At 34.4% G+C, this 22,229-nt stretch overlaps 2 protein-coding genes across 4 annotated transcripts; both read left to right on the forward strand.

Annotated features, from left to right (window-relative positions):
* The first annotated feature begins 707 nt into the window (after nucleotides 1-707).
* On the forward strand, nucleotides 708-5,399 carry parp3 (poly (ADP-ribose) polymerase family, member 3). Of its 3 annotated transcripts, none has more exons than XM_041033911.1 (11): nucleotides 708-824; nucleotides 1,130-1,333; nucleotides 1,454-1,579; nucleotides 1,861-2,040; nucleotides 2,250-2,388; nucleotides 2,897-3,120; nucleotides 3,211-3,366; nucleotides 3,505-3,591; nucleotides 3,677-3,854; nucleotides 3,965-4,108; nucleotides 4,411-5,399. In XM_041033911.1, exons 2-11 carry the CDS (start codon nucleotides 1,148-1,150, stop codon nucleotides 4,578-4,580), a joined length of 1,590 nt encoding a protein of 529 aa, XP_040889845.1. In that variant the 5' UTR covers nucleotides 708-824; nucleotides 1,130-1,147; the 3' UTR covers nucleotides 4,581-5,399. The 3 variants fall into 3 exon arrangements, with proteins under 3 accessions (XP_040889845.1, XP_040889847.1, XP_040889846.1); XM_041033913.1 differs by having other exon boundaries at nucleotides 2,250-2,376; XM_041033912.1 differs by having other exon boundaries at nucleotides 1,143-1,333.
* Nucleotides 5,400-8,224: 2,825 nt separating this feature from the next.
* gpr61l (G protein-coupled receptor 61-like) lies at nucleotides 8,225-9,517 on the forward strand. Its single transcript, XM_041034535.1, has one exon. It carries the CDS (start codon nucleotides 8,225-8,227, stop codon nucleotides 9,515-9,517), a length of 1,293 nt encoding a protein of 430 aa, XP_040890469.1.
* Nucleotides 9,518-22,229: the final 12,712 nt, after the last annotated feature.

The raw sequence follows: 22,229 nt of genomic DNA on the forward strand, positions 1-22,229 counted from the left end.
GTGAATTTAGCAGAGAAAAATGGCACAAATTAAGTTTATTATTAGAGAAGAGGTGCCATATGGGAAACTTACACTGGAATTAAAAGTGACTGTACTATGAAAGTAGAAAGAGGCAGAGAGCACATATCCTTTTCCTTATTTCCTTTTGGGACTGATCACACTTACACACACAAATAGATATATACACATACAGTATGTACGGTAGGGTACAATATGTAAGATATGAAAATGAAGTCTGGAGGTCCTAGCAAGCTCTTTTCACTCCACAGAGTTTACGATTACATTTTATGTCATTTTATGTTCATGTTGTGGATCATGGACAGGATCAGACTTCTGTGCACTATAAGAACATCTGGTGTCTAAACCTATAGAAATATCTGTATTACACCTTTATTAGTGAGGGGACATTAGTGAGCCACATTAATAGGCCTATATAATTTGCCCTAGTTCTCCTTACTTAAGTTGTGAAGGTTTCGGGAGGCAAGGAACATTACATACAGGTGTTGTGTCGCAGTCCGTTTCCCCGGTCGGGTATGTAACCTCCGCAGGACCCGGGTGGGGGACCTACAGGAAACGGGAATAACGGGAAGAGAACACTGTCTAAGGGACACATAACCGGGATGAGGTAGGTGGCAGTATTAAGCTGTGCAGCTGCATAGATCCAATACATCTGAGCTCCGCCTCTTCCTCTCTGTTCCTGAAGTGACTGTAAACTTCCCGAAACCCGGAGTCAGTGTCAGGCTCTTGCACCATCAGCAAAGAGACGCTGTGTTCGGGTGCGTCTTCCTCTGTTTCTCTCTCTCTCACCATTTAAAGTTAAAAAGGTGAGTACTTGCTGCTGCTGCTGCTGCTTCTAACGCAAATTCAGTTCGTCTTCTGCATACACTGCGCAGGGCGGGGGGCTCACTGGTGGCCTTGTTCTAAAATAAAATATATAAAAAAAACTACTGTTGCATAGGGGTAAATTGTTGTTACTTACGGCTTTATTACAGTATCTGACTATTAAATGTCTGTTAGATACTCAGTAAGTGCACATATGTTTTGATGAACAGCCAGAGAGATGGCTAGCTGGCAAATGTGGGCATGTCTGAGCTTGTCCAGGGATTATCCCCGGTGACCAGCATGACAGGTTTTCGTTGCAGGAGGCATGGCACCAAAGAGACGGGCTGCATCTGCTGCCAAGGCAGGCGGCAAGAAGGGCAAGAAGGAGCCTGAGACACCAAAGCCCAAGGATGCCTTCACCTCTGCTAAAGAGGCCCTCCTGGCTGCAGGGCCACAGGTAAAAGGCAAGAAGAAGGTGGACGAGCATTGCTCACTGTCAAGCTCTGGAGAGGTAAGAAGGATGCTGCTTAACATTAGAGATCCTCAAAGTACCCATTTATGTATATCAAGGCAAATGACAAGGCAATTATATTTAAAGATGTTGAAAAACGTTCTGTGTTGTCTCCACCAGGTATATGAGGACTATGACTGCATGCTCAATCAGACAAACATCGGACATAACAATAATAAGTTTTATGTCATTCAAGTTATTGAAGCAAACAACAAATACTATTCATGGAATAGATGGGGTAGAGTGGTAAGTTTGTCCCACAACAGATTCCTTCTAAGCTACATTATCTATTTTATTTTATTTTATTTTGTTTTGCTGTTTTATCGCTTTAAATTCTCGAAAATGCTGGAAAATCTTGCACTTTTCCTGTGGAATGAAATCATCTGTATTTTGCATGTTCCAAATGGCTTGTTTGAACAAATGTCCTCTGCATGTTATGTGAACATGACTAGTGATGTTTAATTTACAACGATGATCATATCAGGATAAATTGCCCCCAGTTGCCTCATCTCTGATCTAATCATCAGGGGGAAGTGGGACAATCCAAACTCAATACGTTTGATAAGCCTGAGGATGCTATCAAGGACTTTGAGAAGAAGTTTAAGGACAAGACAAAGAACAAATGGAGTGATCGGATGACTTTTGTGGCCCACCCCGGGAAGTACACCCTAATTGAGGTGGATGGAGAGCAGGATGCTGAGGTCAAGGTAATGTAAGTGTACAACTCACAAGGATGACTGAGTATGAATATAAAGCCTCAGATTATTAGAATTGTTAGCAATAGAAACTAATAGAATCAGGTTCCACTGTCCATGACATGCGTCAAAGAAATTGATGAAGGTGTTTCATTCATTTTAAACCTATGCAACTCTGCAAATTAGTAAAATCTCACTGGGTGTACTTTTCGATTTTGCAGGTGGACAGTGTTGATGGGAAGACTGCCAAAGTCACCAAAAATATCCTACCTTGCACCCTTAACAACGCAACAAAAGATCTCATCCAGCTCATTTTCAGCAATGACATGTTCAAGGAGGCAATGGAATGTATGAACTTAGGTGGGTGTGTTTCAGTCAACCAACCCTTAATGCCAACAAGTCTGTACATTATGCAAAAGTTCAATGTGCTTACATACCTTTTGTGTAACATGCTGGTTTGGCAGGAAATACCTGCTGCACTAAACAGGGTGCTCATGTGAAAATAACCTCTTAGCTTTTTGCACAGAAATGTAGGACACTTGGAGATCAAATAGTGCCGAGTGTGACATGTAAATGATTGATCCATTGCCACTGAGGGTGAAGTCTGCATTTACTCAACATTATCTCCTTATCTCAGCATTTTAAACATATCTTAGTATCAGTGTGTGGGGCTTTGCTAACACAATCAATTATTGTTACATGTTTTAGTAAAATTTGGAAGTAGATGAAGAGACTGTTTGCACCTTAGAGTAGACAATACAGTATACACTGCTAGAGATGCCTTTTCATAGCAAAAACATAGAAAACAAACAATAACTAGTCTGGTTTGGGATTTGTATTTTTGTGTGCGTGTGTGGCTGTTATACAGACATCAAGAAGATGCCTTTGGGCAAACTCAGTAAGCTGCAGATTGCAAAGGGCTTTGAAGTGTTGGAGGAAATCGAGAAAGCCATGAACCAAAAAAGTGGAAGAGCACGCCTGGAAGAACTTTCCTCGAAGTTCTTTACCACAGTCCCACACAACTTTGGCCGGAACAGACCGCCAACCATCGACAACAAAGAGATTGTGGAGAAGAAGAAAGAGATGCTTATGGTTAGTTTTTTGTTTTCTCTTTTAACATTATGTGTTGGAGTGTTTTTCTCAGTCCTGAAGTCATGCTCTTTTTGCGCATGCTCTATGAAGGTGCTGGCTGATATTGAGCTTGCCCAGACTCTGAAGTCAGAGACCGAGAAGGCTCAGGAAGAGATGATAGAAACAGTTCCTCATCCTCTCGACCAAGACTACAATTCTCTCAGATGCAAGCTCACGCTTATGGACAAGAAAACAGAAACATTCAAGGTACTATGCCATAAGTGATAGTAAGGCTCAGTTAATACAGAGCCCTTGTATTGTCGTGACTGATCTCATGTCATCTTCCATTCATGTTGTCCTCTTGTCCACCAATATTAACGCATTTATTTTTCTTTGCATTTAAAGATCATAGAAAAATACTTGAAAGTGACTTCAGGTACCTATCGCAAACCAAAAATTGTCAATGTTTGGGAAGTCGATCGAGAGTCAGAGGTAAGAACGGCGGCCAATCTTGTTTAATGCAGTACAGAAGATAGTAAGAAGTCCTGTGACCGAACACATACATTGCACATTACAGGGAGAGCGCTTTATGGAGAATGATAGTCTGGAGAACCGCCGTCTGCTGTGGCATGGTACAAACATAGCGGTGGTGGCAGCGATCCTGAAGAGTGGTCTGAGGATAATGCCCCATTCAGGTGGCCGTGTTGGTCGCGGGATCTATTTTGCGTCTGAGAACAGCAAGTCTGCATGTTACGGTAAGGCTGCATGAAGACATGGATTAAAGAAGATAATAAGGACATTGATTGCAATCATAATGATACTATGGTGATTGAAAAATCACATTTTCTGCCATGTATGTTCTTAGTGCGCACCTCTAAAAACACTGGAGTGATGTTTCTGAGTGAGGTAGCCCTCGGCAAAGAACACACCATCACCAAAGACAATAGTTCCTTGAGGAAGGCTCCTGCAGGCTATGACAGTGTGGTGGCACGAGGAACAGTGGAACCAGGTACTTTCTCACTTTTATTTGTTCAGTAGAGTCTGTCTCAAGGTCACTGTCTGTGTACTGAGAGAGCCACATGTCCTGTGTGTCTAAAAACTTGGGCAGACAGGGCAAAGTTTAAGTTGTTTTTTAAACTTGCACAACAGAAACTCATGAGAAACATGCATAAACATGCAATTCAAGATCATGTTGTTTCAATAAAATTCTACTTGGCACATTTTGTTAGTAATTTCTACAAAAATTATAATGTTAAATGATATTGTGCAGCATCTTTTGTTTGGTAAAGTTGTTAATGCCTGTGTTTTAAGATCCCACTGAGGACATCTACATCACTTTGGATGGCAAGAAGGTTTCTGTGCCTCAGGGTAAGCCTGTAGAACAGCCCCAGTTCACAGACAGCCACTTTAGCAACAGTGAATACCTCATCTACAGAGAGAGCCAGTGTCGCCTTCGGTACCTGCTGGAGCTGAACATGTAGCGCTACTACAGCTCAAGAAGCGAGGCCACTCCTTTAAAAGAGAAGCGCTCCTCATTCTTTCTCTTTCAGGGGCTTTCTTAAAATCTAATGTGGTTATTGTCTCTTTGTGTAGATGTCACTATCATAAATATCATATACTCCTCGGTGCCTTATATTTTGCACATTCTTTATAACACACACTGAGAAACTGTATTTACTTTACCATTTACTTCACCATTTACCATTCTCCTGCTGGTATCTTTTACCTGAGCCTGGTTTTTAAACATTTAAAAGGCCTCTAAATATTTGGACGATTTTGTTTTTGAATTACTTGCACCTTATTCTATTTGGCATCTCGGTTCTGGTTTGAGTAGCTGCTTAACTTTTACAAATTGCATTATTTAAGCCATGTGGAAATTGAAGTAGAAACCTGGACGTCAGAAAGAAACAATCTTGGATCTTGTTGCATGCTGTTGCAGGTATATAGACATTTATAATAATAATATATGGTACAGTGGAAGTTAAAATGACGAAGTTTATAAACAAAAATGTTTACAGGTGGAAGTATGAAGTTTGGGGATAATGTCCAAGCACTGTTAGAATTTTTTTTTGTTTGACTGTTAAGAAGGACTCTGAATATGCTTCTGTAGTGTATAGTAATATAATATGTAAATCATGAATACTTTGGGCACATTTCTTGCCCAGCAGATCTTCCAGCTATATAATTGTGGTACGAGATGTCACCATATGGTGTCAGTAGTGAGCAACTCCCTTTGGAATGTAATTGCTTTAGGCTTTACTTGAACCTCTTACAAGTTAATAAACTAAAGTCCTCTCCAACTTGTTGAAGTCGTTATCTGTTTTGGATGTTGAACTTTAAGACTTTGATTTTTTTTGTATGCTTGTTATTTTAGGTGTTTATGCAACACAGTGAATTCGCTTTTCTTTGACAGTAAGACATTATATGCATAAAACAAAATGCTGATGGTAATGGGTGTGTAAATTAAAAATACAGTCTTAAATATGCAAATGAACTCTTTAAAAAATTTATTAAATATGTTCATATTTACATCTTGTATAGGACATTGGAAACAAATAAAATGACAGTGTTTTCAATATTGATTTTGTAAGAGTATGTGGAAGTATAAATACTCATTGTTAGGCCAACACTTTGATTTAAATATATAATTAATTTGAAAATGAAGTATTCATTAACTGGATATTATTCACTCGGAAAATGTAATCATCATATACTGGACTAAGTAGTTCTTTTTGCGCATCCCTTGGATTCTGCAAATGATTAAAACATTTGTCTAAATATTTTTCCAATAGCTCAGACGCTGCTAATGAGATTTTGGGGAACTTGTGTAATATGAACTGTGTCAGCAATTTTAGATGCTAATTAGCTCAAGGAAGCTGCAGTGATGGGGCAGAACAACAAAATTGTAGTCAAATTCAGGTTTATCTTGTGAAATTCTAATGACATAAAGCTGTTTTGGTCTTCTTTTATATAGGAGAATTACTAATTTATGATCAAAACTTAAACTAAAGTTTTAATATTTTTGTAGTCATCTGATTAAAGAATTCTGTTTGGTTTAATAGTCCAGTAATTTATAAAGTAACCGGATGCTGTCAGGAAACACAGATTTGGCCTATTTGTCTTATGATAGATGTAAAACTACAACATTGGTTACAGTTACACACATCAGTGGAAAAAATGATAAACTGTACTTTCATTTGTAATAAGATTCTGAATGCTTTTACTTACAATGGAGTATTTTTAAAATGATTTATCTTAAATTAAGGGATGAGAGTGAGCCTTTGACCACTGAAACACTAATAGCTGGAATTATATTGTAGTGCATTTAAGTTTTGTGTCTACAATAGTTTACCTGTTATTGCTGCCAGAGAAAATGTTCTGTTCTCTAGCAATGTTACAGTTACCTCTGATTTCAATAAATAATACTGCTTGAGCACAGACACAAAGCTATGTGGTAAATGTGAGTTTCCCCTTTAAACTGATGGCTATTAGGACCCAGGGAAGACTGGACTCTGGAGGGGGACAGTGGAGTGTGTGTCTGTTTGAAAGAAAAAAAAAAAAAAGCCACACAGACACAATCACACACCATACAATGTGTGACAGTCACTGCCATACACAGCACAGGACAGGGATGAGAGTGTTTCTGGAGGAGGGGTGATGAGATAGGAGGCATCATTTTCCAACTAAAATCATCATGGAGTCAGTGATCAGCACTTCTTTAATTTTAGATACATATGTGTGATGAGACTGGACCTCTAGAGCCTCTCTATAGAACAGCCAAATTTCATTCACTGAGATGACTGGATTTAATAATATGGATTTTTAAGCAGAACACTGACTATTTTTTCTTTTTTCTTTGTTAAAAAAACTAAATCAAGTTAAACTAGGCTTAATGTGGTTTTGCTTATAAAACAATATGTTGGATTTCAATAGAAGCTTTGTCAAGTCAGACTCCTGGTTCACCTGTTTGTTCTGAACTGTACCACGCAAACAGAGAGTGGATTATGGGTAAGTAATTTTATATATAATTTTTTTTTAACTAATTCTATTTATTTCAATTTTTTGGTGATGCAAATCTAAATTGACTGCTATTTATGTTTGTTATGCTGCACTGATATTTTTTGAAAAGTGTTTTGCTTGTATGTCATCAGTGCACTATTGCATATAATGAATGCATATTACACATGAATGTCAAAGAAATATATTTTCATTCCTTTTTCATTGCAGGCTTTTGGGGACAGAAATTTAATAATCTAACCTTGTTGATTTATTCCCTGAAATACAGTCCAAAGAGAATCTATACAAATCTTGGTCTAGAAACTGCTGCGATTGCCTTGTCTGCACTTGACACTCTGATAGAAAGGACACACTTGTATTTTCCCAGCATTAATTGATTTATGATATCAAAATTACTTTTTTGTCCATTTGTCCAAAAATATCTCACTCACCTGCACATTTGCTTTAATTTACTCAGAAAATCTGTTCTTTGACTGTAGGTCTGTTATATCAGATCAGTTTGTTACTCCTTTTTCATTTAGCTTCTCATTTCTTAGATGAAATTCAAGTGTCAAAGACATTTGACTATGTCTTAAAAAAGAGTGTCATGCAAATATTTTGGAGGGCAGTTAAGCACTAACCGAGATCACTGAGAGCGAAAAGCTCAGTCTACTGAGGCAAGTCATTGCTTATTCTCTTCAACAATAGTGTAGAATGGCCCTTAATGGGGGCTAATTCTGATTTTACATAAACAAGGCTATGTTTTTAGTCCACCCACAAGTTTATCTGTTTATATATATATATATATATATATGAGAGAACATATTTAATTTTACAATCTTGTAAATTGATTTATCCTTTGAAACATTCATATTAATTTATGTAATCCCAATGCCTTGCAATTTTAGTGAGGTTAGTACACAGTCATAGCCATAAATGCAATGGTACTAATATTTGGCATAACAATTTCTTTCGGTGTTTCGGTTTTTGGTTTTCGGCCTTGGTTTCCTCATTTTGTCTGTGCTGCCTTAAAATTTTTCCATTTATGGATTGTTTCCCTCTTTTTCAACACAGGACATCCAGACATGAAGACATCTGAGAAACAAATGGGGGAAGTTGTGAACAAATAATGGCCGACAAGACTGGTCCAATGCTAGCCTCTCTGCCAAATCAATCACTTCCGGATCCCACCACTGCCCGATGGCAGTCCAATCCTACCGTGCCTGTCGATGTTAGCGTTGTCACAAGCTCCCAGTCACAGATCAAAGACCTTTTTGGGTTGTTCTGCATGGTGACCCTTAATCTCATTGCTTTGTTGGCCAACACTGGTGTGATGGTGGCCATTGCTCGTGCGCCTCACCTCAAGAGGTTTGCTTTTGTGTGTCATCTCTGTGCAGTGGACCTACTGTGTGCCATCCTCCTCATGCCTTTGGGGATCATATCCAGCTCACCATTCTTTGGCACTGTGGTGTTTACTGTTCTGGAGTGTCAGGTTTACATCTTTCTCAATGTTTTCCTCATCTGTCTGTCTATTCTCACCATCACAGCCATCAGTGTGGAGCGTTACTTCTATATAGTGCACCCAATGCGTTATGAAGTCAAGATGACCATCAACCTCGCTATTGGTGTAATGCTCCTAATCTGGGTTAAGTCAGTCCTCTTGGCTTTGGTCACGCTGTTTGGGTGGCCAGCTTATGGACATCAGAGCTCCATTGCTGCAGCTCATTGTTCCCTCCACGCGAGCCACAGTCGTCTGAGAAGAGTATTTGCTGTGCTCTTCAGTGTGGTTTGTTTCCTGGTTCCTGCAGTGGTTATCTTTGCTGTTTACTGTGCAGTTTACAAGGTAGCTCGTTCTGCTGCCTTACAACAAGTCCCTGCTGTGCCAACATGGGCAAATGCAAGCCTTGCTAAGGATCGCTCTGACTCCATCAACAGCCAGACCACCATGATCACCACCACTCGCACTCTGCCCCAAAGACTATCTCCAGAGAGGGCCTTCAGTGGAGGCAAGGCTGCTCTTACTTTGGTTTTCATTGTGGGCCAGTTCTTGGTTTGTTGGTTGCCGTACTTTATCTTTCACCTACAGATGTCTCTGACTGGCTCCATGCAGAGCCCAGGTGACTTAGAGGAGGCAGTCACCTGGCTCGCTTACTCCTCCTTTGCAGTTAATCCATTCTTCTATGGCCTGTTGAACAGACAGATCAGGGAGGAGCTGGTGAAGTTTCGACGCTGTTGCGTGACCCAGCCTGTGGAGTTTGGGGCATCTAGCCATGAGGGCTCCTTTCAGGAGAACTTCCTCCAGTTCATCCAGAGAACTAGCAGCACTGCTGAAACCCACTCCAGCTGTGCCAACTCCAGTCCCAGAAACACTATAGACCAGGGCATAAAGATTCCTGGACAAATACCTGAGGAACATGCCTAAACACTGACCAACATGAGCTGTGAATTACAGTGCTAATGTATAGGCCATATCAATTTTTTGTTTGTGCACCGTTTTTCCTTAATGGATAAGTTCACATTTCAACTTGATCTTTAAAAAAATACTGACAAGCCCATAGTTGTATTGAAAGGATAATTGGTTTCTGTAATAATCCATTAACCAACAATAATCCTTAAAATGCACAGAGAGACATGTCAGAATTGTTTTAAGACAGACCTGAAAAAAATGTGAACCTATCCTTTAACTACATATTAAATGTCCAGTGACTTTTACAGTTTAAATCTGGTCATTTTTTTTTCATGATAGGTTAAAGTGCTAAGGCTGTACTGTAACATGAAATATTGAAATAGTGATAAATGTTCCCCTGTATGTATTTTTACAGAATATTGCAATTGGCCTGGTTTAATGATGTTTGTAAAAATGTTTTATATGTTGATAAACCTGGAGTGTAACTACAATAACAAGGTCATGACTGGATGGATATTGAAATATTTTATTGTATTTAATTAGGAACTTCATGTTCCGAATGAACATGACTTATTCACTGTTCCACTGATTCTTTTTTTTTTTTTTCATTTCAATAACAATATACTTTAAATACAGATGTTACAGTGACAACTGACTCTGTGGAACTTTGTAAAGTATTGAATGTCAGTGTTGCCAAGCAGCGGTCCTTTACAACTGAGGAATAGCTTGATAGACAGCAGCATAGTGTGACTCCCACACATCACTATATCGTCCCTTCAGGGCATTAACATTGTGGGGTCTGCAGTGTGAGGAGCTCTCATGAATCTGACAATACCTCAGAGTTCCTGTGCGCAGCAGATATGCTGATAGACGGTGAATGTCATCTGCCCCTGTCGTCATGGAAATTGAGTGAGCCTGTGACTCACATAGCAACGAGGACCTTTTAACTGGATGTATGCATAAGCTTTAGATTCTGATTGGTGTCTACTAATTCTGGCTGCTTTTCACAGACAAATTACACAAGGTCTATACGTTCAGATGGAGGCTCATTAACACGTGAATGGTAGATAGGTAGCAAAATTCCCTGCAAATATGGACTGCTATAATAGTGACATGGTTATGGTGAGGCTGAGATAGAAAATTTACAATGGAAATCATTACTGGGCATTGATAAGGCTTTGAGTGTGGTAACAAAGTGCTATTTTATGGCTCCTACTGTTTGTATTAGTCTTTCACAAACAGAGGAAAAGACAGAATAGTGTGGTTACAGCAAATAACAGCAAACACCATTTTGCTGTTACTAACTGGGATATACACCACTCTTACATAACTGTGAATGTGTATTTAAAACTCTGAGTTGAATTCTGCATTAGCTTTTTTACCAGGAGGATCTGTTTGCTGCATAAATGCACACAAAGCAGAAAAATGTTGTGAGACACATTCATGGATGTAAAAACAGGATTTGAACACTGTATTTGTTAAGCTAAATATCAGTGAATACTGTTCCAGATACAAGCTGGATAGGCACGTGTGACTGACAGAGCTCAGAGCTTTGATTTCTCTACTCAGCTTTGACCAAGCTACTATGTTGGTAAAAAAATGGCAGTACATATCTTGTGTCATTTTTCAGTGGCTCCTGCTATACTGTAAGATATTACCAGGATTTTACAGCGTTTAACTGTAATGTTTCACAATAAATTATTGTATTTTCACATTACAAGATTTTACTGTACTATTCGCAATTCGCTCCTTGAACAATATGGCGACAATCTAACAGCGACAGCGGAAGACAGCAAGAGCGAGAGACGACAGCGATCGAGTTACATTAACAGAGAGATTATTTTATTTTATTTTATTTACATAGAAGTAGCTATGTAGCTAACGTTTAGGCCAGTTGTCCTGTAGATGTTTTAGAATTATCAGTTGTTTTTTTTCAATGTTTGACGCTTTTTAGTTGAGGTGCATAGGCTATACTAACCAAAAAAACACGGCACTCTGAAAAAAGCGCTAACTTTTCTCGACCAGAAGAACTTTTAAATTTTTTAAAATTTAACTAGAGATTACTCTCTGCATTTTACCCACACCAAGTGAACACACACACGCACACACACACACACAAGCATGCACATGCACTAGAGACGCTGGGGCAGGGGGCTGCCTAGTGAGGCGCCCGGGGAGCTATGGTCATAGTATAGTAAGGCGTCAAAATCGGCCAAAAAAAAGTCCAAAAAAAATTTGACCTCAAAATGTCATAAAAAACGTCATAGTATAGTAAGGCGTCAAAATCGGCCAAAAAAAGTCCAAATTTTTTTTGATCTCAAAATGTCATAAAAAATGTCATAATATAGTAAGGCGTCAAAATCGGCCAAACAAATTCAAAATGTCATAAAAAACGTCATAGTATAGTAAGGCGTCAAAATCGGACAAAAAAAGTCAAAAAAAAATTTGACCTCAAAATGTCATAAAAAACGTCATAGTATAGTAAGGCGTCAAAATCGGCCAAAAAAAGTCCAAATTTTTTTTTATCTCAAAATGTCATAAAAAATGTCATAATGTAGTAAGGCGTCAAAATCGGCCAAACAAATTCAAAAAAAAATTTGACCTCAAAATGTCATAAAAAACATCATAGTATAGTAAGGCGTCAAAATCGGCCAAAAAAAGTCAAAAAATTTTTTTACCTCAAAATGTCATAAAAAACGTCATAGTACAGTAAGGCGTCAAAATCGGCCAAAAAAAGTAAAAAAATTTTTTGACCTCAAAATGTCATAAAAAACGTCATAGTATAGTAAGGCGTTTTTTTGGCGCAAAAAAAGTCACAATTTTTTTTGACCTCAAAATGTCATAAAAAACATCATAGTATAGTAAGGCGTTTTTTTGTGGCAAAAAAAGTCAAAAAATTTTTTGACCTCAAAATGTCATAAAAAATGTCATAGTATAGTAAGGCGTTTTTTTCGGCCAAAAAAAGTCAAAATTTTTTTTGACCTCAAAATGTCATAAAAAACGTCATAGTATAGTAAGGCGTCAAAATCGGCCAAAAAAAGTCAAAAAATTTTTTTTACCTCAAAATGTCATAAAAAACGTCATAGTATAGTAAGGCGTCAAAATCGGCCAAAAAAAGTCAAACATTTTTTTGACCTCAAAATGTCATAAAAAACGTCATAATATAGTAAGGCGTTTTTTTCGGGCAAAAAAAGTCAAAAATTTTTTTGACCTCAAAATGTCATAAAAAACGTCATAGTATAGTAAGGCGTCAAAATCAGCCAAAAAAAGTCAAAAAAAATTTTGACCTCAAAATGTCATAAAAAACGTCATAGTATAGTAAGGAGTCAAAATCCGTCAAAAAAAGTCAACATTTTTTTTTACCTCAAAATGTCACAAAAACTTCATAGTATAGTAAGGCGTTTTTTTGGGGCAAAAAAAGTCAAAAATTTTTTTTGACCTCAAAATGTTATAAAAAATGTCATAGTACAGTAAGGCGTCAAAATCGGCCAAAAAAAGTCAAAAATTTTTTTGACCTCAAAATGTCATAAAAAACGTCATAGTATAGTAAGGCATTTTTTTCGGCCAAAAAAAGTCAAAAAATTTTTTTGACCTCAAAATGTCATAAAAAACGTCATAGTATAGTAAGGTGTTTTTTTCGGCCAAAAAAAGTCAAAATTTTTTTTGACCTCAAAATGTCATAAAAAACGTCATAGTATAGTAAGGCGTTTTTTTCGGGCAAAAAAAATCAAAATTTTTTTTGACCTCAAAATGTCATAAAAAAGGTCATAGTATAGAAAGGCGTCAAAATCGGCCAAAAAAAGTCCAAATTTTTTTTGACCTCAAAATGTCATAAAAAACGTCATAGTATAGTAAGGCGTCAAAATCGGCCAAAAAAAGTCAAAAAAGTTTTTGACCTCAAAATGTCATAAAAAACGTCATAGTATAGTAAGGCGTTTTTTTTCGGCCAAAAAAAGTCAAACATTTTTTTGACCTCAAAATGTCATAAAAAACGTCATAGTATAGTAAGGCGTTTTTTTCGGCCAAAAAAAGTCAAAATTTTTTTTGACCTCAAAATGTCATAAAAACGTCATAGTATAATAAGGCGTTTTTTTCGGGCAAAAAAAGTCAAAAATTTTTTTGACCTCAAAATGTCATAAAAAACGTCATAGTATAGTAAGGCGTCAAAATCGGCCAAAAAAAGTCAAAATTTTTTTTGACCTCAAAATGTCGTAAAAAACGTCATAGTATAGTAAGGCATCAAAATCCGTCAAAAAAAGTCAAAAATTTTTTTGACCTCAAAATGTCATAAAAAACGTCATAGTATAGTAAGGCGTCAAAATCGGCCAAAAAAAGTCAAAATTTTTTTTGACCTCAAAATGTCATAAAAAACGTCATAGTATAGTAAGGCGTTTTTTTCGGCCAAAAAAAGTCAAAAAAGTTTTTGACCTCAAAATGTCATAAAAAACGTCATAGTATAGTAAGGCGTCAAAACAGGCCAAAAAAAGTCAAAAAATTTTTTGACCTCAAAATGTCATAAAAAACGTCATAGTATAGTAAGGCGTTTTTTTCGGCCAAAAAAAGTCAAAATTTTTTTTGACCTCAAAATGTCATAAAAAACGTCATAGTATAGTAAGGCGTTTTTTTCGGCCAAAAAAAGTCAAAAAAGTTTTTGACCTCAAAATGTCATAAAAAACGTCATAGTATAGTAAGGCGTCAAAATCAGCCAAAAAAAGTCAAAAAAATTTTTGACCTCAAAATGTCATAAAAAACGTCATAGTATAGTAAGGAGTCAAAATCCGTCAAAAAAAGTCAACATTTTTTTTTACCTCAAAATGTCACAAAAACTTCATAGTATAGTAAGGCGTTTTATTGGGGCAAAAAAAGTCAAAAAATTTTTTTGACCTCAAAATGTTATAAAAAATGTCATAGTACAGTAAGGCGTCAAAATCGGCCAAAAAAAGTCAAAAATTTTTTTGACCTCAAAATGTCATAAAAAACGTCATAGTATAGTAAGGCATTTTTTTCGGCCAAAAAAAGTCAAAAATTTTTTTTGACCTCAAAATGTCATAAAAAACGTCATAGTATAGTAAGGCGTTTTTTTCGGCCAAAAAAAGTCAAAATTTTTTTTGACCTCAAAATGTCATAAAAAACGTCATAGTATAGTAAGGCGTTTTTTTCGGCCAAAAAAAGTCAAAAAAGTTTTTGACCTCAAAATGTCATAAAAAACGTCATAGTATAGTAAGGCGTCAAAATCAGCCAAAAAAAGTCAAAAAAATTTTTGACCTCAAAATGTCATAAAAAACGTCATAGTATAGTAAGGAGTCAAAATCCGTCAAAAAAAGTCAACATTTTTTTTTACCTCAAAATGTCACAAAAACTTCATAGTATAGTAAGGCGTTTTATTGGGGCAAAAAAAGTCAAAAAATTTTTTTGACCTCAAAATGTTATAAAAAATGTCATAGTACAGTAAGGCGTCAAAATCGGCCAAAAAAAGTCAAAAATTTTTTTGACCTCAAAATGTCATAAAAAACGTCATAGTATAGTAAGGCATTTTTTTCGGCCAAAAAAAGTCAAAAATTTTTTTTGACCTCAAAATGTCATAAAAAACGTCATAGTATAGTAAGGTGTTTTTTTCGGCCAAAAAAAGTCAAAATTTTTTTTGACCTCAAAATGTCATAAAAAACGTCATAGTATAGTAAGGCGTTTTTTTCGGGCAAAAAAAATCAAAATTTTTTTTGACCTCAAAATGTCATAAAAAACGTCATAGTATAGTAAGGCGTCAAAATCGGCCAAAAAAAGTCAAAATTTTTTTTGACCTCAAAATGTCATAAAAAACGTCATAGTATAGTATGGCGTCTTTTTCGGGCAAAAAAAGTCAAAAATTTTTTTGACCTCAAAATGTTATAAAAAACGTCATAGTATAGTAAGGCGTCAAAATCGGCCAAAAAAAGTCAAAATTTTTTTTGACCTCAAAATGTCATAAAAAACGTCATAGTATAGTAAGGCGTTTTTTTCAGGCAAAAAAAGTCAAAAAATTTTTTGACCTCAAAATGTCATAAAAAACGTCATAGTATAGTAAGGTGTTTTTTTCGGCCAAAAAAAGTCAAAATTTTTTTTGACCTCAAAATGTCATAAAAAACGTCATAGTATAATAAGGCGTTTTTTTCGGGCAAAAAAAGTCAAAATTTTTTTTGACCTCAAAATGTCATAAAAAACGTCATAGTATAGTAAGGCGTTTTTTTCGGCCAAAAAAAGTCAAAATTTTTTTTGACCTCAAAATGTCATAAAAAACGTCATAGTATAGTAAGGCGTCAAAACAGGCCAAAAAAAGTCAAAAAAGTTTTTGACCTCAAAATGTCATAAAAAACGTCATAGTATAGTAAGGCGTTTTTTTCGGCCAAAAAAAGTCAAAATTTTTTTTGACCTCAAAATTTCATAAAAAACGTCATAGTATAGTAAGGCGTCAAAATCCGTCAAAAAAAGTCAACATTTTTTTTTACCTCAAAATGTAATAAAAAACGTCATAGTATAGTAAGGTGTTTTTTTCGGCCAAAAAAAGTCAAAAAATTTTTTTTTGACCTCAAAATGTCATAAAAAACGTTATAGTATAGTAAGGCGTTTTTTTCGGCCAAAAAAAGTCAAAATTTTTTTGGACCTCAAAATGTCATAAAAAACGTCATTGTATAGTAAGGCATCAAAATCGGCCAAAAAAAGTCAAAAAATTTTTTGACCTCAAAATGTCATAAAAAACGTCATAGTATAATAAGGCGTTTTTTTCGGGCAAAAAAAGTCAAAATTTTTTTTGACTTCAAAATGTCATAAAAAACGTCATAGTATAGAAAGGCGTCAAAATCGGCCAAAAAAGGTCAAAATTTTTTTTGACCTCAAAATTTCGTAAAAAACGTCATAGTATAGTAAGGCGTCAAAATCCGTCAAAAAAAGTCAAAAATTTTTTTGACCTCAAAATTTCGTAAAAAACGTCATAGTATAGTAAGGCGTCAAAATCGGCCAAAAAAAGTCAAAATTTTTTTTGACTTCAAAATGTCATAAAAAACGTCATAGTATAGTAAGGCGTTTTTTTCGGCCAAAAAAAGTCAAATTTTTTTTTGACTTCAAAATGTCATAAAAAACGTCATAGTATAGTAAGGCGTCAAAATCGGCCAAAAAAAGTCAAAATTTTTTTTGACCTCAAAATGTCATAAAAAACGTCATAGTATAGTATGGCGTCTTTTTCGGGCAAAAAAAGTCAAAAATTTTTTTGACCTCAAAATGTTATAAAAAACGTCATAGTATAGTAAGGCGTCAAAATCGGCCAAAAAAAGTCAAAATTTTTTTTGACCTCAAAATGTCATAAAAAACGTCATAGTATAGTAAGGCGTTTTTGTCAGGCAAAAAAAGTCAAAAAATTTTTTGACCTCAAAATGTCATAAAAAACGTCATAGTATAGTAAGGTGTTTTTTTCGGCCAAAAAAAGTCAAAATTTTTTTTGACCTCAAAATGTCATAAAAAACGTCATAGTATAATAAGGCGTTTTTTTCGGGCAAAAAAAGTCAAAATTTTTTTTGACCTCAAAATGTCATAAAAAACGTCATAGTATAGTAAGGCGTTTTTTTCGGCCAAAAAAAGTCAAAATTTTTTTTGACCTCAAAATGTCATAAAAAACGTCATAGTATAGTAAGGCGTCAAAACAGGCCAAAAAAAGTCAAAAAAGTTTTTGACCTCAAAATGTCATAAAAAACGTCATAGTATAGTAAGGCGTTTTTTTCGGCCAAAAAAAGTCAAAATTTTTTTTGACCTCAAAATTTCATAAAAAACGTCATAGTATAGTAAGGCGTCAAAATCCGTCAAAAAAAGTCAACATTTTTTTTTACCTCAAAATGTAATAAAAAACGTCATAGTATAGTAAGGTGTTTTTTTCGGCCAAAAAAAGTCAAAAAATTTTTTTTTGACCTCAAAATGTCATAAAAAACGTTATAGTATAGTAAGGCGTTTTTTTCGGCCAAAAAAAGTCAAAATTTTTTTGGACCTCAAAATGTCATAAAAAACGTCATAGTATAGTAAGGCGTCAAAATCGGCCAAAAAAAGTCAAAATTTTTTTTGACCTCAAAATGTCATAAAAAACGTCATAGTATAGTAAGGCGTCAAAATCGGCCAAAAAGAGTCAAAAATTTTTTTGACCTCAAAATGTCATAAAAAACGTCATAGTATAGTAAGGCGTTTTTTTCGGCCAAAAAAAGTCAAAAATTTTTTTGACCTCAAAATGTCATAAAAAACGTCATAGTATAGTAAGGCGTTTTTTTCAGGCAAAAAAAGTCAAAATTTTTTTTGACCTCAAAATGTCATAAAAAACGTCATAGTATAGTAAGGCGTTTTTTTTGGGCAAAAAAAGTCAAAAATTTTTTTGACCTCCAAATGTCATAAAAAACGTCATAGTATAGTAAGGCGTCAAAACATGCCAAAAAAAGTCAAAAAATTTTTTGACCTCAAAATGTCATAAAAAACGTTATAGTATAGTAAGGCGTTTTTTTCGGGCAAAAAAAGTCAAAAATTTTTTTGACCTCAAAATGTCATAAAAAACGTCATAGTATAGTAAGGCGTCAAAATCGGCCAAAAAAAGTCAAAATTTTTTTTGACCTCAAAATGTCATAAAAAACGTCATAGTATAGTAAGGCGTTTTTTTCGGCCAAAAAAAGTCAAAAAAGTTTTTGACCTCAAAATGTCATAAAAAACGTCATAGTATAGTAAGGCGTCAAAACAGGCCAAAAAAAGTCAAAAAATTTTTTGACCTCAAAATGTCATAAAAAACGTCATAGTATAGTAAGGCGTTTTTTTCGGGCAAAAAAAGTCAAAAATTTTTTTGACCTCAAAATGTCATAAAAAACGTCATAGTATAGTAAGGCGTCAAAATCGGCCAAAAAAAGTCCAAATTTTTTTTGACCTCAAAATGTCATAAAAAACGTCATAGTATAGTAAGGCGTCAAAATCGGCCAAAAAAAGTCAAAAAATTTTTTGACCTCAAAATGTCATAAAAAACGTCATAGTATAGTAAGGCGTTTTTTTGGGGCAAAAAAAGTCAAAAAATTTTTTGACCTCAAAATGTCATAAAAAACGTCATAGTACAGTAAGGCGTCAAAATCGGCCAAAAAAAGTCAAAAAATTTTTTGACCTCAAAATGTCATAAAAAACGTCATAGTATAGTAAGGCGTTTTTGTCAGGCAAAAAAAGTCAAAAATTTTTTTGACCTCAAAATGTCATAAAAAACGTCATAGTATATTAAGGTGTTTTTTTCGGCCAAAAAAAGTCAAAATTTTTTTTGACCTCAAAATGTCATAAAAAACGTCATAGTATAGTAAGGCTTTTTTTCGGGCAAAAAAAGTCAAAAATTTTTTTGACCTCAAAATGTCATAAAAAACGTCATAGTATAGTAAGGCGTCAAAATCGGCCAAAAAAAGTCAAAAATTTTTTTGACCTCAAAATGTCATAAAAAACGTCATAGTATAATAAGGCATTTTTTTTCGGCCAAAAAAAGTCAAAAAATTTTTTGACCTCAAAATGTCATAAAAAACGTCATTGTATAGTAAGGCATCAAAATCGGCCAAAAAAAGTCAAAAATTTTTTTGACCTCAAAATGTCATAAAAAACGTCATAGTATAATAAGGCGTTTTTTTCGGGCAAAAAAAGTCAAAATTTTTTTTGACTTCAAAATGTCATAAAAAACGTCATAGTATAGAAAGGCGTCAAAATCGGCCAAAAAAGGTCAAAATTTTTTTTGACCTCAAAATTTCGTAAAAAACGTCATAGTATAGTAAGGCGTCAAAATCCGTCAAAAAAAGTCAAAAATTTTTTTGACCTCAAAATGTCGTAAAAAACGTCATAGTATAGTAAGGCGTCAAAATCGGCCAAAAAAAGTCAAAATTTTTTTTGACCTCAAAATGTCATAAAAAACGTCATAGTATAGTAAGGCGTTTTTTTCGGCCAAAAAAAGTCAAAAAATTTTTTGACCTCAAAATGTCATAAAAAACGTCATAGTACAGTAAGGCGTCAAAATCGGCCAAAAAAAGTCAAAAAATTTTTTGACCTCAAAATGTCATAAAAAACGTCATAGTATAGTAAGGCGTTTTTGTCAGGCAAAAAAAGTCAAAAATTTTTTTGACCTCAAAATGTCATAAAAAACGTCATAGTATAGTAAGGCGTCAAAATCGGCCAAAAAAAGTCCAAATTTTTTTTGACCTCAAAATGTCATAAAAAACGTCATAGTATAGTAAGGCGTCAAAATCGGCCAAAAAAAGTCAAAAAATTTTTTGACCTCAAAATGTCATAAAAAACGTCATAGTATAGTAAGGCGTTTTTTTGGGGCAAAAAAAGTCAAAAAATTTTTTGACCTCAAAATGTCATAAAAAACGTCATAGTACAGTAAGGCGTCAAAATCGGCCAAAAAAAGTCAAAAAATTTTTTGACCTCAAAATGTCATAAAAAACGTCATAGTATAGTAAGGCGTTTTTGTCAGGCAAAAAAAGTCAAAAATTTTTTTGACCTCAAAATGTCATAAAAAACATCATAGTATAGTAAGGTGTTTTTTTCGGCCAAAAAAAGTCAAAATTTTTTTTGACCTCAAAATGTCATAAAAAACGTCATAGTATAGTAAGGCTTTTTTTCGGGCAAAAAAAGTCAAAAATTTTTTTGACCTCAAAATGTCATAAAAAACGTCATAGTATAGTAAGGCGTCAAAATCGGCCAAAAAAAGTCAAAAAATTTTTTGACCTCAAAATGTCATAAAAAACGTCATAGTATAATAAGGCATTTTTTTTCGGCCAAAAAAAGTCAAAAAATTTTTTGACCTCAAAATGTCATAAAAAACGTCATTGTATAGTAAGGCATCAAAATCGGCCAAAAAAAGTCAAAAATTTTTTTGACCTCAAAATGTCATAAAAAACGTCATAGTATAATAAGGCGTTTTTTTCGGGCAAAAAAAGTCAAAATTTTTTTTGACTTCAAAATGTCATAAAAAACGTCATAGTATAGAAAGGCGTCAAAATCGGCCAAAAAAGGTCAAAATTTTTTTTGACCTCAAAATTTCGTAAAAAACGTCATAGTATAGTAAGGCGTCAAAATCCGTCAAAAAAAGTCAAAAATTTTTTTGACCTCAAAATGTCGTAAAAAACGTCATAGTATAGTAAGGCGTCAAAATCGGCCAAAAAAAGTCAAAATTTTTTTTGACCTCAAAATGTCATAAAAAACGTCATAGTATAGTAAGGCGTTTTTTTCGGCCAAAAAAAGTCAAAAAATTTTTTGACCTCAAAATGTCATAAAAAACGTCATAGTACAGTAAGGCGTCAAAATCGGCCAAAAAAAGTCAAAAAATTTTTTGACCTCAAAATGTCATAAAAAACGTCATAGTATAGTAAGGCGTTTTTGTCAGGCAAAAAAAGTCAAAAATTTTTTTGACCTCAAAATGTCATAAAAAACGTTATAGTATAGTAAGGCGTTTTTTTCGGCCAAAAAAAGTCAAAAATTTTTTTGACCTCAAAATGTCATAAAAAACGTCATAGTATAGTAAGGCGTCAAAATCGGCCAAAAAAAGTCAAAATTTTTTTTGACCTCAAAATGTCGTAAAAAACGTCATAGTATAGTAAGGCATCAAAATCCGTCAAAAAAAGTCAAAAATTTTTTTGACATCAAAATGTCATAAAAAACGTCATAGTATAGTAAGGCGTCAAAATCGGCCAAAAAAAGTCAAAATTTTTTTTGACCTCAAAATGTCATAAAAAACGTCATAGTATAGTAAGGCGTTTTTTTCGGCCAAAAAAAGTCAAAAAAGTTTTTGACCTCAAAATGTCATAAAAAACGTCATAGTATAGTAAGGCGTCAAAACAGGCCAAAAAAAGTCAAAATTTTTTTTGACCTCAAAATGTCATAGAAAAAATGTCATAGTATAGTAAGGCGTTTTTTTCGGCCAAAAAAAGTCAAAATTTTTTTTGACCTCAAAATGTCATAAAAAACGTCATAGTATAGTAAGGCGTCAAAATCGGCCAAAAAAAGTCAAAAATTTTTTTGACCTCAAAATGTCATAAAAAACGTCATAGTATAGTATGGCGTCTTTTTCGGGCAAAAAAAGTCAAAAATTTTTTTGACCTCAAAATGTTATAAAAAACGTCATAGTATAGTAAGGCGTCAAAATCGGCCAAAAAAAGTCAAAATTTTTTTTGACCTCAAAATGTCATAAAAAACGTCATAGTATAGTAAGGCGTTTTTTTCAGGCAAAAAAAGTCAAAAAATTTTTTGACCTCAAAATGTCATAAAAAACGTCATAGTATAGTAAGGCGTTTTTTTCGGCCAAAAAAAGTCAAAAATTTTTTTGACCTCCAAATGTCATAAAAAACGTCATAGTATAGTAAGGCGTCAAAACATGCCAAAAAAAGTCAAGAAATTTTTTGACCTCAAAATGTCGTAAAAAACGTCATAGTATAGTAAGGCGTCAAAATCGGCCAAAAAAAGTCAAAATTTTTTTTGACCTCAAAATGTCATAAAAAACGTCATAGTATAGTAAGGCGTTTTTTTGGGCCAAAAAAAGTCAAATTTTTTTTTGACTTCAAAATGTCATAAAAAACGTCATAGTATAGTAAGGCGTCAAAATCGGCCAAAAAAAGTCAAAAAATTTTTTGACCTCAAAATGTCATAAAAAACGTCATTGTATAGTAAGGCGTCAAAATCGGCCAAAAAAAGTCAAAAATTTTTTTGACCTCAA

This window comes from Toxotes jaculatrix, chromosome 3 (assembly GCF_017976425.1).
Source record: "Toxotes jaculatrix isolate fToxJac2 chromosome 3, fToxJac2.pri, whole genome shotgun sequence".
Lineage (NCBI taxonomy): Eukaryota > Metazoa > Chordata > Actinopteri > Toxotidae > Toxotes > Toxotes jaculatrix.

What these genes read in the sequence shown, in the direction of transcription:
- parp3 (XM_041033911.1), top strand. Translation starts at nt 1,148, where the DNA reads ATGGCACCAAAGAGACGGGCTGCATCTGCTGCCAAGGCAGGCGGCAAG. An exon ending in GGAATAGATGGGGTAGAGTG is followed by an intron (nt 1,580 to 1,860) that starts GTAAGTTTGTCC and finishes TCTAATCATCAG; the next exon opens with GGGGAAGTGGGACAATCCAA. An exon ending in AGCAGGATGCTGAGGTCAAG is followed by an intron (nt 2,041 to 2,249) that starts GTAATGTAAGTG and finishes TCGATTTTGCAG; the next exon opens with GTGGACAGTGTTGATGGGAA.
- gpr61l (XM_041034535.1), top strand. Translation starts at nt 8,225, where the DNA reads ATGGCCGACAAGACTGGTCCAATGCTAGCCTCTCTGCCAAATCAATCA.